The sequence below is a fragment of the Aplidium turbinatum genome, chromosome 5 (assembly GCF_918807975.1).
Source record: "Aplidium turbinatum chromosome 5, kaAplTurb1.1, whole genome shotgun sequence".
Classification (NCBI taxonomy): domain Eukaryota; kingdom Metazoa; phylum Chordata; class Ascidiacea; order Aplousobranchia; family Polyclinidae; genus Aplidium; species Aplidium turbinatum.
Genome location: NC_137476.1, coordinates 20,034,224 through 20,051,575, shown reverse-complemented (window position 1 = coordinate 20,051,575; position 17,352 = coordinate 20,034,224). Strand labels below are relative to the sequence as shown.

General features: G+C 36.7%; 1 protein-coding gene across 1 annotated transcript in view; it reads left to right on the top strand.

The window, feature by feature from the left end:
- Positions 1 to 9,641: 9,641 nt before the first annotated feature.
- LOC145770271 (uncharacterized) overlaps positions 9,642 to 17,352 on the top strand; it is a 34,990-nt gene continuing 27,279 nt past the window's right edge. The window contains exons 1-2 of the mRNA XM_082581868.1: positions 9,642 to 9,763; positions 13,605 to 13,691. Coding sequence (XP_082437994.1) covers positions 9,685 to 9,763; positions 13,605 to 13,691 — 166 coding nt within the window. The 5' untranslated portion in view covers positions 9,642 to 9,684. The remainder of the gene's footprint in view (positions 9,764 to 13,604; positions 13,692 to 17,352) is intronic.

Below are 17,352 nucleotides of genomic sequence, written 5' to 3'. Positions count from 1 at the left end.
TCAGTAAAATTTTGCTGCGCGCTGTGAATGACTGCAAGATACTCTGACCGATATTTCGTCTCAGGTGTTTGAAGTTGAGGAGGTTGACCATGGCCATGTCCATGCTGGAGACAATTTGGAATCTTTTTGGGACGTGACAGATTCAATAACTCAAGCCTTTCAGCATTTACAAGGACACGATGAAATTCTTCTTCACTGCGTAGATGGCGGAATTTAGCACTACAAAGTTCAGCACCTTTAAGCATGCCAGCCACAGTCACCGTGCAACCTTGCAAGGCTTTTGTTAAAACGTTCCAGACACTGAATGCAGACATTGCCGCTAATAACCTAATCACACTCGACCCACGAGAAAAAGATTTCAAAAGCCAACTAGTAGGCCTAGCTGTTGCTACATTTGAATGAAATTGACTCACGGCTACTTCCAAGACTTCCAATACTGACTTATAATTATCAAGCATTGCTTTTACAGCAGCTGCACGTGTGAGCCATCTTGTTGGGATTAATTGGTTCCAGTTTTGATGCCGCCTGAGGCAAAGACTCTTCAGAATAAAGATTCAGGTAGGCTACAGATGCTTGAATTTCCAAGAAACCATTACCGGTACGTTATACAAAATAATTTAAAAAGATGGTGGGACATGTCCCCACTGACCTATAGGGATCGGCGCCTATGGTTCCCAGAAACCCCCCCTGGCTACGGGCCTGCTCACACAAGACTGTGAATTTTTGAATTTATGTTATCACTTGATTGTGGTTGCAGTTTGTAGTTATAATATCTAATTGTCCAATGATATTAATGTGCATTATTTTTGTTTTGTGTACATGCTAGCCAAGCTAATGCACAATACGGCAATAGTCGTTGTTTTTCTTATTTTGTCCGTTCTTCATGTAACTTTATTATGTTACAGGCAATAAACTTAAGAAATATTAATATTATTGTCAAAAACACAACAAATATCACTTTAATGAAACGATCAAGTGAAAACAGTCAGTGCAAAACAAATATTTTCATGCAGTAACACGGAATTGTGCAATACAATATAGCCTAAACAGCATGGTTAGCCCTCCAGTTGGACGGGCAGATTTTGAGTTTACCCGTAGTGTCAAGATATTCCTGTCAAATGGTTCTCAGCAATGAAAAGTAAGCTAAAATTCTGAGGTATATAGTGAATTATTACTATAGTTGTTGAAGTATTCAATCAATGTCCTAAACCATTTAATTGAATTGTAATATAGCTTAAAACCAATTACACGATAATTATGTTTATTGCAGGAGTTCTCAATCGTTGGTGCACGCAAACTAAGGGATACAAGACCTGTTCCCAGAAGTGTGGAGATGCTGAATCGTCTGGGTTGGTTATAAAATGACGAAGCAAGCCACTCTTGTTTACCGGGCTTCAAAAATACTTTGAATTTGGTTTGGTTGGTTGATCTACTACAGCAGGGGTGGGCACAGTTGTTCAAAGAAAGAGCCGCTTGCGCATAAACCATAAACACCAGCGAGCCGCGAAATCATTTGACACAAAATAACATATCAGCAAGAAAAACACAATGATTGCTTATCCAATATCCATATCAGTTTTGTACTTGACTCACTCATCTCTGAAAATTTGGACAATAAGTTGTTAATACTGTGCGAATTAATTCTTCCAAGTGTTCATTTGTCAAGGTTGCATGTTTTGATTTTACAAAGTTCATTGCAGAGAATAAAGATTCACAACAAAAAGTCGTAGATAAAACAGAAATGAGTCGTACACTGGTCTTTTTGAGTTCTCGATATTTATTCTCTGGAATCTGTGGTAGAACTCAATGGTAGAGTGGCAATGACTGAAATTTTTTAGAACCACATCTTCTTGCATGTCAGTCAGTTCCATTTCTACATTCTACAGCGGACATGTTAATGGCGAAAGGTTGGCGAATTGGACAGCCATCCCTGACTACATTAACGTTGAATGGATTGTTGAGAAGGAGCGATCTTCCTGGCGTCAGCACTACCTGACCATACTCACTATAAAACAGCGAGCATTGTGTTTCGCTAACCATACCGGTGTAGCCTCCACACTAGCCATCAAGACTTTTCCCAAAAACATGTACCGGTAGATTAGCCCAGCCTCATGGGCGAAACATGTGTCTATCCAGAGTTCCTGCTACACTCGACTGCCGAGAGACACATGTTTTGGGGAAAAGTGTTGCATTTTTTCGCTATTTGTTTTTTTGGGTTTTGTGGCCGTGCTAACTACTGACATATAGCCTACTAAGTTACATGATTTTCCATTCAAGCACGTTTTAAACCTTTCAAGGTTTTGCCACCTTTTCCCATTCACGTGCTGGCGTTGAAAATTCAACGAAATACATCACTCGAAATACGTTGGTTGATCACAACTATCAAAAAAAGGCAAAATGACATTTATCGGGCATGTCTACAGCAAACGCGGAATTGAACACTCGGCCATAATGGGGCAACTTCCTGGGCAGAGGCACCGGGGGTGTCCACGTTTGGAAATCTTTAAAAATCTTTCAACATGGACAAACCACAATTTTGAAAACTTACTAAGAACTATGGACAATCGATCGTTGTGGAGACTCATGGTAGCCGACGCCTTATTATTTACCAAAATGATTTTTATTTTGAATTTCTGTTGCCCCGACATGGCACAAACCAGATATAATATATGACCACTTTGCCTCGAAGTTTACTTGGTTAATTAATTTTCAAGATCAAGCGATTTTTTTGTAAACTTGTTGGAACGAATAGGCCTATCCATGAAAAAACAATCAGGTTTGGTGACCACTAGCCTAAAGCTATTTTTAAAAAAGCTTTCGCCGCCATAAAGCCAACTTTTTCAGTAACCTTATTTAAATAAAATAAAACTTAGGCCTATTGAGCAGACCATTTACTTATTACGATTGAATTATAGTATCTTCCTTCCATGAAATGGAGCAAAAGATTTGCCTGTCATAAACAATCAGGCTGAAGACTGAATGCTTTCTAGTAACCTCTCGATGTAGTCCAGGAAGACAATACCAAATCAGCCCTTAAATCAGTGGTGCCCAAAATGTGGTACGCTTGCTAATAGTGGTACGCCGAAGTCTTCCTGGTGATTCGCGAGAAACTCACTTCAGTTGACAAGAGTTAAAATAAAATACTAATATTTGCTTGAAGTTTCAGATAACATAATATAGCCTACATTATTGTGCCATGATTAATTTTATTTTAAAGGGGTATAAGCATTTATTATGGAACACTTTGGCCAGTGATTTTCAAACTTTTTTTGTTGTGACGGTTTTGAAATAGTTACTCGACTTGTGAGCATCCACCGATAAGAATTTCAGTAATTTTTATTTACTGATTAGTGTTTCCAGCTTTCATTTGTTTTCAAGGTGAAATAATTTAAAATTGTGCTCTGTGATTGTTAGATCATAATCAATGTCAGGGGATAATAATATCTGTAACCGTTTATTATTGCAATTGAGTTTAGATCGGAAGCAGAAACGTTGTGCGACGTCCTGGGAAAATTGAAACGACGTGCACCAGGGCGTCGCGACGCACCGTATGAGTACCTTTCAATGTTGCTACTGATGATATTAGTAGTGCAGCATAGTTAATGGTCTTCCACATATGCAACAGCTAAACAACTTAAACATATTTGGTCTATAACAATCCATATTAACAGTCTTTTTGTCTTGGAGCCCTGTGCTGATAAGTGATAAACGTTAAACTTTTTTGTCTTTTACTCTATATTTAAAAAAAAAAGATTGGATATAGGTGGTATACGAACACAATATGAAACTTCTAAATGGTATGCGAATAGAAAAAGTTTGGGAATCACTGCCTTCAATGCCATGAAGTGTCCCTAAATTTCCTATCAGACTGAAAATGTCCTTGGTCCTTAAAAATATGTCATTGTTTTCTTTTAACACTAAGTTTTCGTGCATTTTAACTTTCGCATATGGTTATACGCAATGTCTAGTGTAAGAATATCTTCACAATCTTTTTAGAGACTTTGTTTGTTGACCTACCGTACTACCACTGTAGACAACCATGAGCTCCGGTGCACCCTCAATTTATTATACAATAACAAAATTGTTCTAGTCATTTTGGGGTTATTAAGGTTAATCAATTTTTTTAATTGCGCTATTTTTTCATCAAAAAGCAGTAAAAATCTGAATTTTTAGGCGCTTTGCTTGTTGATTTATTCAAAAGCAAAATAGCACCCCAAACAGAAGGCTACTCAAAGTGTGTATGAACAAATTCAATGATCTATATAGCCTAGCATACACCAAAATTTTAGAGAACGTTTACAAACGATCCGGCAAATCTAGTTCCAAGGTTCAAAACACGACTAGGCTATAACTTTCAATACTTAGGCTATGCATCGCCACTATGCTTTCACAAAATCAACAAATAAAAAATGATTATTTCAATAATGCTCATCATCATCATCAAGTTTCTTCCTCTTGTCGAGGGTTAAAAGCATTGAAACCCCAAGTAGGAAGTAGCCTATCTTTTTTTATGAGATACTTTTATTGCAGTTTTGATTGTATATTTAAGTCCTGTCCAGTCTTTGATGTGATTAATCCAAATTCCTGGTGGTCTGCCAATATTTTGTTTTCCATTCATTTTCCCTTCTAGTAATTGTCTTTGAATAGAATAGTTGCGAATCATGTGAGCATTGAGCAAAATATTTCAATTTTCTTGCTTTGAAATCACCTAATACGAAAATTAAGCTTCAAAAATGCAAAATCGAAAATCATGGCTCAGCTTCATTTTATTCAACTTGAATGCAAAACAATGGGAGGCTCCACTCTTTGCGCTTGCTTAGGATAGAGCTACCAGGGCTTGTCGACAGTTCAATAAACAGATCGTTATGATATGCAGAAAAACCGCATCAAGGCAGCGGTTTGTTCAGGTACAGTAAAATGGCATTTGCGTAAGATTAGCCGTACACAAACGTTTTACTCTTTTTTTGCCATGACAGACTAAGTGGGACATTTTGTTGTCTGGTATTCATAAATTGAATTTTATCATAATTTGAATTCGATCTGGTCCCCATAGCAGCGGGGTGGCAGCTTTTGTCTACGCAGCTGTTGTATCCACCATTCTCTCCATTAAATCACTTCATTTCTTTGTTTTTATGAAATCATTAAAAGTTACCATTTTTCACTAGATCGCCCTTTGCTCTGATATATTTTCATCAATGTTAGCTCAACTCGTGGTTAATCTTTATCACAAAGCTAACAAAACAACCAGGCAGGCTATTACCAAACAATCCAAGCACAATGGGTTTACTTTTCTACGTCATGTTTGCTTTGAGTTATATAAGTCGTATGGAATACAGAGATCAACGTTGTAGCCTATTGTATAGTAAAACTTACCAATGGTACAGGCAGAAGTATTGTTTTTATACTTACATACTGTCTAATAGCATTTCTCTAGTATGTCTTATTTCTTTAACTTTTCTCATAAAACGTCAGTGACGTCGTCAGAATCCAGTTTAAGTAGCCTATACTATAACATTTTCATTTACCATACCAGCTCATATATTCTAAGAAGTAATAAATTGTCTGCACCATAATTTTGCAAAGGTAGGTTTGATTTGAGGTAGATCACAACAAAAAGTTTAAAATGGCAGGGAAGTATGAGAATATTGTACTTAATAACAGATATAGAAAAAACTTGGGCACCATAATTCCTACGAAGCAAAATTGATAAGAGCAAATAGCCAATGCAAGAATAAAGTTCCAAAGAGGTGAGTCCATAATAATATTTTTAGGTAAAAAGGTTTGGGTGCTTAGCATGGAAAATTTTGCTTTGTTTTATAGCCTTGTAGCTCTCACAATGCTTCACATTGTTTACACTGGTACGGGCATAATACATTTCACCATGACTGTCATATCAAAAAAAATTGTAGCCGTTTGATGTAAAAGCTTTTATTAAAAGTTGAAGTTAAGTTTAAAACCAAAGCCTTCACCTTTGGCTGTGGTAACTTTTGCTTTCTTATTATCAATTCCAGACCGGCCATCGGGTAGGCTAGTAGTCTACAAAAAACTTTAAAATCGGTAAGCTACTACAAGAAGATCAACCCTTTGGCTACCAATTTTGTGCTTTTGTAGTTATTTTATGCTATAGTAGGCCTCATCTATATGAAAGATATATTTTTCCGTTGTGCTGAAAAACGGGAATGTTTGCAGCAGTGTTTTGATAGTTGGGAAGATACAGGAACATTGGAAAAGCTTCTTAAAAGAAAAAGTTTTCAGTTATTTAAAGAAATTTGTTTATAGAAATTAGTAGCTAAAAAAAGTGTATAAAACTTATTCCAAAAACGTTGAGGCGTTGCAAAGCCAGGCTACATGTTGTGTGCAAAGCATTAAGATTGCTGACACTTTCATTTAACCGTGAGACAGCGCTGATATGAAAAAAATAACACTGGCGTAATATGCATTGTAGATACTTATTGGCGGATTTTTTTTATTGCTTTCTATAGTGGCCAATCACGGAAGGTCGCCAGATCAAAAGTGTATGTCGGCTAGCTCTACTTTCCTCTGGAAAGACTAGCATAGACAATTATAGTGTCATAATCTCAATTCACGAAAATGAGGAGGGACCATATTTGCTTGAGTTGATGAGTTTTAGATGCAAGCTGAAAATTTGTATGAGATGTGCTGTTTTGATCATGACGAAACTATTTGACCAATTTATTTTCAAAACCGGATTCGTCTTGTGTTATTCATGATATGAATATTTAAAAAGAAACTGAAACTCAGCGAAACCAAAACTGTGGCGGCAGCTTTCCACCTACACAATCGGGAAGCTGATCGTGAGCTACATGTCCACAACAACGGAAAACCTCTGTCCTTCTGCCCCGAGCCAAGGTATCTTGGGGTGACACTAGACAGATCGCTCACATACCGCCACCATTTGGTGTCACTGCGCAAGAAACTCACATCCCGCGCTGCACTACTGAAGCGCCTGGCAGGCTCTAGCGGGAGGCGAGGGCTGACACTTTGCGAATAGCAGCCTTAGGCCTTGTCTACTCTTCTGCAGAGTACTGTGCACCTGTCTGGTGCCGCAGTGCTCACTGCCACAACATCGACACTGCCATAAACAGCGCCCTGCGCACAGTGACCGGATGCCTGCGTCCAACACCATTGGACAATCTCCCCATTCTCGCTGGCATCCAACTTGCTGAGCTTCGTCGCGAAGAAGCCACTCTGTCCCTCGGTCGACGGGCACTGGAGCCTAACCATCTTCTCCACCACAAGATCTCTGCCTTCCCAAACGGGCACCCCGCCGACTGAAATCAGGAGACGGTTGAAGCGCACCCATGCCTGTCTCTGTAGTGTCAGGCCGATGGGGCGTGTGTCGGCATCGGGGATGAATGAATGGAGTCTGGTGGTGCTTGACCTCCATTCAGAATTCCATTTATGGTCCGCCCAAGTAACCGCAGAGATGTCTTGTTCATCAGCTTCGTTGATCAGAAGCCGAGCGGCTGGCACGAATGGGTCCCCATTCATCCCCATTCGTGCCAGCCGCTCGGCTTCTGATCAACGAAGCTGATGAACAAGACATCTCTGCGGTTACTTGGGCGGACCATAAATGGAATTCTGAATGGAGGTCAAGCACCACCAGACTCCATTCATTCATCCCCGATGCCGACACACGCCCCATCGGCCTGACACTACAGAGACAGGCATGGGTGCGCTTCAACCGTCTCCGTACGGGCGTCGGGCTTTTCCGCTCAACCATGCACCAATGGGGAATGGCTTCTTCCTCCCTCTGTGAATGTGGTGCCGAGGAACAGACCGCAGACCACATCATCAATGACTGTACCATCTTCAAGCCACCTAACGGAGTGGAAGGTCTGCGCGTCATGGATGATGAAACTAAAGACTGGCTGCTCTCTAGCAGCCTTCCAGTGTAGTCCGGGAACATCGTGAATCTGGGGTGGTAAAAGGATAGACCCTTGGCCCCAGAAGCTCAGACGACGACGACGATTCATGATACGACACTTTTCACTTCTTATCTTCTTTTTTTACCAAGATATGTCCGTTAATTAATCAAACTGTGTGATGTATTTTTACCTAGAAAAATGGATAAGTCACCAAATTCTTTCCGTCTCCTTAAATTTGCAGCAGCCCTTTGACACATTTGTACAATAGGTAATTACGCATGATAGGTTAAACTAATTTAACGAGAGAAGAGAGCAAGACTTATTTTTTTTTGAGACAAAACAATCGCATTTTTTTCAGTTTTTGGCCAGACCAAAGAAAATTGCTTAATCTTGCGTTTGTATCTTAATGGTGTACGCTGTACACTTTACAGACATCGCCAACAATGTTGGTTTTCAGTATTTAGTCATATAGATTGGTGTCAATTACCGTCATAAGCACTGGACACTTGCTGAATGCTGATCAAGACTCAACAAAACGTAAATGATAACCATTCCAGAATTTAATTCCACAAGTCAAACTACAAAGGGATACTGGGTAGAAAATCAAAACAAAGAGAAAATATATGTTGCTCCAAAACGCCTAACGTATTTTTGTTACTTTTTCAAAAACAGCCTGAGTAGCTATCTCTATTCTATCGCATCTTAGAAAAAGGCATGAGTGCATCGCGCTTCAGTGGTGATGCTACTGGAAGTTAATTCAGTCAGGTTGCCTACTGGCACTTTAAATCGTGGTGAAGACATAAGATGACATTTAAAACTGACGATGCTCTGATTTCAGAGCAAAATGTATGTTTTTGAAGAAATTTGAAAGAACGCTATCTGACACTGCGTGGATTAGCAAATTAGCCTACAATTCAAACCAATGGGCTATTTTAATTCCACATAGTATAGGCTACAATAGCGTAGTAACGTAGGGTTAATAGGCCTACGTGGGGCTAAACAAAAAATGTAATATTTAGTTTCATTTCCACGACAAACTTTTTTGCCTTAGCTACTTCGTATTGGAGAAAACAATTTTGTTTACATTGAAGTTTTATAAAGAACTTTGTTTTGTTTCAACTAAAAATTCGTTATGTAAGCCTAACAGTCTTATCAATAAATAAAATCAAACCAAAACGTAAATGTGATTATTTCTTTTATCTTGAACGTAAAGGCAATACTTTTGGGTCCCGGTCCCGAGAAGATTTTACGGTCTCGTATTCTTTCCAAGGGGTCCGGGGACTTAAAGAGACAACCGCATATTCTTTGAATATAGTTTGTTTTTTTTGAAAAGTTTTAATTTTGGGCCGGGATCTCATTGGTACAGGGCCCAATTTATCCTATCAACGGCCTTGTGTACCAGGTAGTCGACAGGCGACACCACTTTTAACATTAATGTCTACAAAGTGTCAGTTGCTGGTGTGCCTCTCAATAAATCTTAAAATTCTAATCCTGAGGTCAAACCCATTCAAATGCAAATTTTAGACACGGTTTTGAACAGTTACAAACAGTAAAAACATTTTTTGCGTGGCATTGTATAACGTAGGATTATCAAGCATGAACTTAAGTTGAATGAGCGATTCTGGGAGCTTAAGGATATCCACAAAATGTATTTCACTTTCCTTCATACAGTAAGTCTTGAAACAGAGTTCCAGGATTGAAATTTACTTGTCTAATAAGTTTTCAAAATATTTATGATAAGTTTTACTACGCAGGAGAGTAGGCCTACCATTATAAACTTGTCTTTATAAGTAAAATGGAAATTGATTCAAAATCCCTTGAAGCCGTGGAGCAGAACGGGAAAGAATTGACTTTACAGCAAAGTGTGAAGAACGGTAAGCGAGCTACAACTCTATTGCAGAGTTATGAATATGATATGCTATTATAGAGTGAATGGTATTGTTTGATCCAATTGATTAAAAATTATGAAAGCCAGTTAAAAAATAATGGTCCTGATTTACTTTGCCCAGATTTCCTTGCAGTGTATAGTTTATAAACCTGCTAAATGGTTTAGTATAGCAGAGAGGTGTTATTAAACTGAATAATTTGGAAAAGACCCAACATTAAAAGTTTTCATACGTTGAAAAATGTGTATCGAAAAATTGCGATAGACTTCATTCACAACACAGTCCAAAGTGGCTAGACTTTGATCCAAGATAAAGAACAAAAATCTGCTTTGGGTGACTTTTGGGACGAACCAAAGAGCGGCATGTCATCTTCAGGGATTAGGTTGGGAACAGTGCTAGAATGGAGGCACTGATCAGAGGAAGACCAGAGAATGGTCAGTGATAAAACTCCTTAAACTTCATCGAATATCCTTGGAAGTGCAGTAAACATTGTGAGAATTAAGATTAGACACGAAAAAGAATGTGTCAGATAAATTTCAAAATAATTCACAGACGACTTAAGCGTCACAAACACTATAATATTTTTATCAAACGTCGGCCTCTATAATCGTTGTGATGAGATAGGGTATATCATAAAAGCTGTATCAAAGAGCATCCATGGAATGGCGATGAATTAGGCTTTAAAAGACAAAAAAAATTAATAAGTCAGCGTTCAGCTTGCAAGTTATGATGACGGGCGCTTTAGGATGTGGGAGGAGTAAGTGATGTGCGGGTAAGTTGATACGGATGGTCAGTTGATACATCTCCCTTCTATGGAAAAATAAAACTTTTCGGAAAAAGTATTGCCAGCTAGCGATATTTCAGGGTAAAAACCACAGTGAAAATATAATGAAAGGAATTTTCCCGAAAGACTATGGTGTAATTTGAAAATACAAAATGTTTAGTTTGTAAGTAAATTTTTTTAATACTTTTTATTGTCGTCTTGCAAAAATCAGCAAATTTTTCAGGAAAGATGGATGTGTTTTAACTTAATCAAAAATAAAGATTTTAAGATAAGATATTTTTTATTTACTTACCTGCATAAGTAAACTTCAAAAATGGACATTTTATTGTTATTTATAAATAGGAATCAGTTGATACACGTGTATCAACTGACCTGCGTTATGTACTGTATTGGTAAAGGTATAACCAAATACAATTTTTAAGTGATATGTTTTTTATAGTGCCTATTCAATAAGTTTTATTATTTTATGTCAAGTTTTTTCTACTTTTATACAGTGTTGTACACGTTTTTATTCATCGATAAAATTTACATTAATCCTTAATGCATCAGTAGGCTACTAATAAGCCAGTGTAGAATTATTTTTTCATTGTCCTATGATGATTTGTTTTTGCTTGTGTGCATGATGTTAGGCCTACCATATTTTCATCACCCAAAAAGAGGACATGTTTAGTAAGCAAGCAAAATGCCAGTGGATTTTTACGTTTAAACAGTTTTTACATCGTCTTAGATCAGGGGTTCTTAACCTGGGGTCCATAAATCACTAAGGGGTCCTTGAGGCTTTTCAGGGGGCCCGCGAAAGTTTCCGAATTTGCAGCATGATTGATAAATTACGACATTAAAAAATTAGTTCTGTTTTATTTGTGTATTTACAATGATTTTCAAACTGTACCACGCAAAGCTGTGTCGTTTGCAATTTCAAAGGGAGTCGCACAAAGGTTCGGTTCCTAACTGAAAAAATTTCATACAAACGACTAAAATCTTTTCATAAGCCTGTGTATGTTCAACTTAATTCTTTTGAGACAGCAGGTCGTTGATCAATGCTTAATTTAGAAATGGAAACGTTAGTCTGTAGCCCATGAGCATTCACTGTTTTTCCATGGCTGTGATTACAACGAAATATTGGTTACAAATGAAAAAAGAGAGAAATTCTTTGTAAAGGTCGCAAAAACTTTATTCATTTGCGATAAAATTTGCAGAAAAGCATTAAATCAGCATATAGATTTTATAATACCGATTTTTGATCCGGTGTGCCAAGATATAGCTCATAACATATTGATGTGTTATAAAGATGCTTGTAACGTTGTATTTTAAAAGTTATCTTTTAGCACATTATGCAGTTTAAGTAGTGTATCAATTGACCTGCTGTGTATCAACTTACCTGCGGTGGCTGGAGAGTTGATACACTTTTGTACACCTTTTAAATTGCGTTCTATAACTAAAATGTAAAAGATGCAAATCTGAAAGATCATTCTTTATTACAAAAATACATGGAAAATCAGCAGAGCCCTATTGGCATATGCATTTCACTCTAACTGTAGAGCATCATTAGTGCCTTATTCAAATAGAATCTGACTTTATTCAAATAAATTATTCAAATAGAATCTCCTGACTTCTTAGTCAGGAAATCCCCCAGACTATCCTTAATGGAAATCAAATCTGAAAGATTACTAATGAATAGATGAGATAATGTAGCTAAATTACAACTACAACTACCACTAAACTTGACAATTTCAAGTTTTTGTCATGTTTAGGCTACTTTTTGCGCAAAGTGAACAAATGTAAAAAGTGTGTCAACTGACCAGCTCTTCTCCTATTACTGTTGGTCTTTGCTGCTTATGTTTAAGAAAACAACCAGCAACTCAGAAGTTTAGATAAACACTTCACAAAAATTAAAACCAAGCTCTAAAAATGGTGGATTTGACTTGAATATTGGCAGAGTCTTGCTGCGTCAGAACTATGTCAGGACTCACATTCTCAGACCAAATACTGAAAAGTTCGTAAAGTTATCTGCAATTTTGGTTGAAAAACCATTATCCAACTAACAATCATCCGTCACCATTTGACAATAATCGATTAGGACCTTGAATGGAACGGACTAAACAACATTTTTAACGGGAAAAATTAAATTTTGTCTCACAATTACCGACCTTATACAAAATGACATGTTGTAGCCTAAATATCCTGATCTTACGAGAGTAAGTTATAAACCATGCCTTGAAGTTGAACAAACTTGCGAAAGAAATGCGAAGATTGAGAGTTATGCAATATGCATGTGTTATAAACTTGCATATGATATGAAAAGTTTTTTACTAGGAATATATAAAAACAAATTTCTAATGAAAAATTACGCCAAGCAATATGGAACATAGGACGTTTATATTCACAAGATTAAAATTCGTCCCGCACGGCTGCTGATTGAGCAGCAGCCTTTTATACAATAGTAACCTACTTTAAAAATTTGGAAAATTTTTTTTTATTTTAGATCTGAGTTTAGTAAGATCAGTGACTTCAAAATATTCACATTTTTCATCACAAAGATTCTTATAACAGTATGCAAATCACATACAATTAATAATTTAGTTGTAACTAGCCTGCACCGCATTTTACAGTAGGCTACTACGCACAACAACAAAAACTGTCAAGCAATGTGTTATACACATCATATCCAAAAGTTTTTTACTACAATTATAATATACAAGACAAACTCTCTACTGGAAAAATCACGCCAAGTAATATGGAGCATCGAAATGTTATATTCCTAAGATTGAAATGCGTCCTGCAAGACTGCTGATTAAGTAGTAGCCTAAGGTAGCCTATTTGCGTTTTAAATATTTGGAAAAAATCATTTGATTTCAGATCTGAGTCCAAAATATTTATATTTTTGATCACAAAAAACTTTCTTAAAGTAGGCTACTGTGCTATTTAAATCTTCCACAATAATTTAGTTATAGCCTAACAACCTTCACGCATTTTACTGCGCAGAGTAACGAGGAACTGTTGGCTTTGAAATGGTTTATCAATTCAACTTTTTTTTTATCTTTTCAGGATCAATATTGTCCCGTCATGACGTTCTTGCTTGGTTCGGGTCAATTTTATTCATCATAGCTTTGCTGGGAGCGATGTGGGGATGGGGTAAGTATTTGTAAAACAATCATTATGTTGAACATTGTTGAACTCAGAGCTATAGCCTATCTATGAACTATTAAAAACATATTTGTGTTTTTACGATTTCAAATATTTGGAAAATATGCATTACAAATATAAGTTTAACTAAGAAAACTAAGAAACTTGTAATCCTCTCTTAAAAACGTTTTATTTGAGGCTGGTTTAAATGAAACGATTCATCGTAATCCAACTCCAGCTTTAAGTTAGACTAAGCAGGCCGCTCTGCAATTGGTCACGTTATTCAAAACGTGATCATGTCAAACTTTTACTCTTTTTATCTTTACACAGTATCGATTTTTCAGCCAAACACGCACCCGCCATGAAAGCCTAAAACGATACACAAAAGTTCATAATTGTGATTCAATGTATCCAATATAAGTTAAGCTATACAATATCTAAAGTTATCCGTTTTGTTCGTAAATCTTCCTCTTGTTTGGAGTTATTATCTTCAGCTGAATTACCTTTTGCTACCCACATGGCTATATCTGGAGATACGTCCTGATTGGTTAAATTCCGCAGACGTTTTCAGATTTTGCCAACTCTTGGTAACTGGCTGAATAGAATTGAGCAAAAATAATAATTTACTATCTTCTTAGGTAACAAATTGCGTTTGAACATCACCAAGCGTTAAAAAAACAGGCAATTTGATTTCGGCAGTCAGAGTGTGAGCTCCTTGCTAACAGTCTGATTGAACGTTTTTAACTTACTTTTTCTCAATTTTTACTCCTTCCCCAATGCAAATTCTGGCAACAAAAAGCCTTTATATCATTACGAGTCAGCAAAAGGTTAAAAATCAAATAAAATTTCAGTCAGATAATGGCAGTAGCATTATTCAAAATCTGCAAAATGTTACAAATTAGGCCGTACCTCCAGGTATCCATTGCTTTGCAATGCTCAACTTTTTCACTTTATTTCGTATCTATAAAGCCATTTTTATGATTTTGTGGTATTTTTTTTAACTGAAAACCTCCGACAAACTCATAAACCAAATAGAAACTAAGAAAAATAAAACCTAAATTGTGTTTTATTGATTTATCCTGAGATGAAGAGTAACAATACAATATTTTTTAGATGGGTAGTGTATATGGGCTGCAGTTGACGATATTCATTTAAATGAAACGAAATTAATTTCCTTTGCAGAGAATCTTCATTCAAAACGACACAAAACAAAGTAATTTTTTCACAGCACAAAATTAAACAGTGTTTTGTTCAAAAACTTATTATACAATTTGGGTAGAGAGGTAACTCTTTTAAACCATAAACAGACGTAACTCAGCAACAACACTACATTTAACATTATAAAAACAAAAAACAAAAAGCGAACGTTTTCGGCTAGTCATATAGCCCTTTTCAAGCCTATAAGAAAAATACATTTTTAATAGAAATGCTAAAGAATCATATAGTATCACAGCAAAAATATGGTCAAATCTAAACATTTGAGGAACTGTCTCGCTCACACAAAATGATAACTGAAAATTACACAGCACAACGGGTCAAGTATTTCAGAGGTAAAATTAATTGATTGTTCAGACAAGGACTCAGGCAGATTACGCAAAAAGGACAGAAGCACAAGAGATAGTGGCACAAAACAAAGTAAATGCGAGAAGCACAAGCCGTGATAATTCAATCAAAAAACTGCTAAAAGGTAAGAAGCTCCGCAAGCAAATAATTGCCTGTTGAGCCCTGGGTTTAAAGATTTGATGATCAATGCCTAGTGAATCTTGGTGTCGAATTCGGACAAACACTTACGAACAATTTTGAAAGACTGTAATGACGGTATATTGTTTGAGCACGATTGGCAGTTCCTAATATGGTCTTTAATTGCACTGTTTTTATTAAAATTAGCTAAATTCAAATGCTCTCCCACTCTCGTCACCAAATGTCGTGTGGTCATACCAATGTATGACGATCTCGCATCATGCGAGCAAGTGAACTTATACACGACGTTAGAAAATCTTTAAATCCAGGGGCTCAACAGGCAATTATTTGCTTGCGGAGCTTCTTACCTTTTAGCAGTTTTTTGATTGAATTATCACGGCTTATGCTTCTCGCATTTACTTTGTTTTGTGCCACTATCTCTTGTGCTTCTGTCCTTTTTGCGTAATCTGCCTGAGTCCTTGTCTGAACAATCAATTAATTTTACCTCTGAAATACTTGACCCGTTGTACTGTGTAATTTTCAGTTATCATTTTGTGAGAGCGAGACAGTTCCTCAAATGTTTAGATTTGACCATATTTTTGCTGTGATACTATATGATTCTTTAGCATTTATTTTAAAAATGTATTTTTCTTATAGGCTTGAAAAGGGCTATATGACTAGCCGAAAACGTTCGCTTTTTGTATTTTGTTTTTATAATGTTAAATGTAGTGTTGTTGCTGAGTTACGTCAGTTTATGGTTTAAAACTTATTATGTTCAGTATCAGCAGTAAACTGTAATAACTGCTATATCTTCGAACATGGCTACGTAGTGTAGTCTTCAGTGCAGTAGCCTACCTAGAATTTTAGGACGTCTTTTTGCAGGCTTGGATATTTGTTAGTTTGGTTTTGTTTTTGTTTCAATTGATGACATCCAATCAACTATATGTTTCTCGGTATACGATTGTAGAAAGAATTGTCAGCGATAGACACCGTGTTTCGCCCATGAGGCTGGGCTTGTCAGTATCGCACCACTAATTCATGCCACAACGGTAATAATAGCATTAATATACCTTGTGACATGAATGAGTGGTGCGATACTGAAGAGCCCAGTCTCATGAGCGAAACACGGTGTCTATCGCTATCAATTCTTGCTACAATCGACTGTCGAAAAACAAAAATTTGCTTTCTTGTTTTATGATTAAATGAAATCCTAAAAAAGGAAATTTTGCGTTGAAACCACACAATACTTTAATTACCTTATACTTTTTGAAATACCATCACTGTATTTTGAAAAGTCTTGAAAGATGCGTTATCTCACGTTGAGCACGCTATCCATCAGTCACCACCCTCCACTTGAGTAGAGCAGGTGTAATATTTCATACGTAGGCGTGATAGGCTTACGCCTAATCTGACTACTTAACTGTTTCATCATTCTCACTTTTAAAAAAACTTATGTTTGAGTAGGAAAAATTTTTAAACTGAAATAATCCAAGCTGAACTTTTTCGACGAGACGTTGAAAGCACAGCCATTTGAAAAATTACATACATAATTGAGAAAGCTTTACATAAAGCATAAAAGGCATAATCTGGGAATTCTTATTATTAATACAATGATAACTTTTCAGATAGGAATCATCAGCTTTTGGATTACAAGAAAAGAAATTATTTTGAAACGTTCAGATTCCGTTTCGTTTGCCTACGTTTATTATTATTACAATTACAATTACTTACCTACATTATTATAACTTTATTCAAAATTGTGTTGCATGTGAAATTTCGTTCTCTCTATTTCGCTCTGTACACGATGAATCAGGTTCGATAAGTTTATATTTCAGCTTATCATAAAAATCTTGAAAAGTAATTGAATTATAGGTCTAAATCAGAGGTGACGAACCTGCGGCCCGCGGGCCGCATGCGGCCCGTCAAAGAATTTTGTGCGGCCCGCAAAACAATTTGACAATCGCTCATGCATTATGGACAAAAGACATCC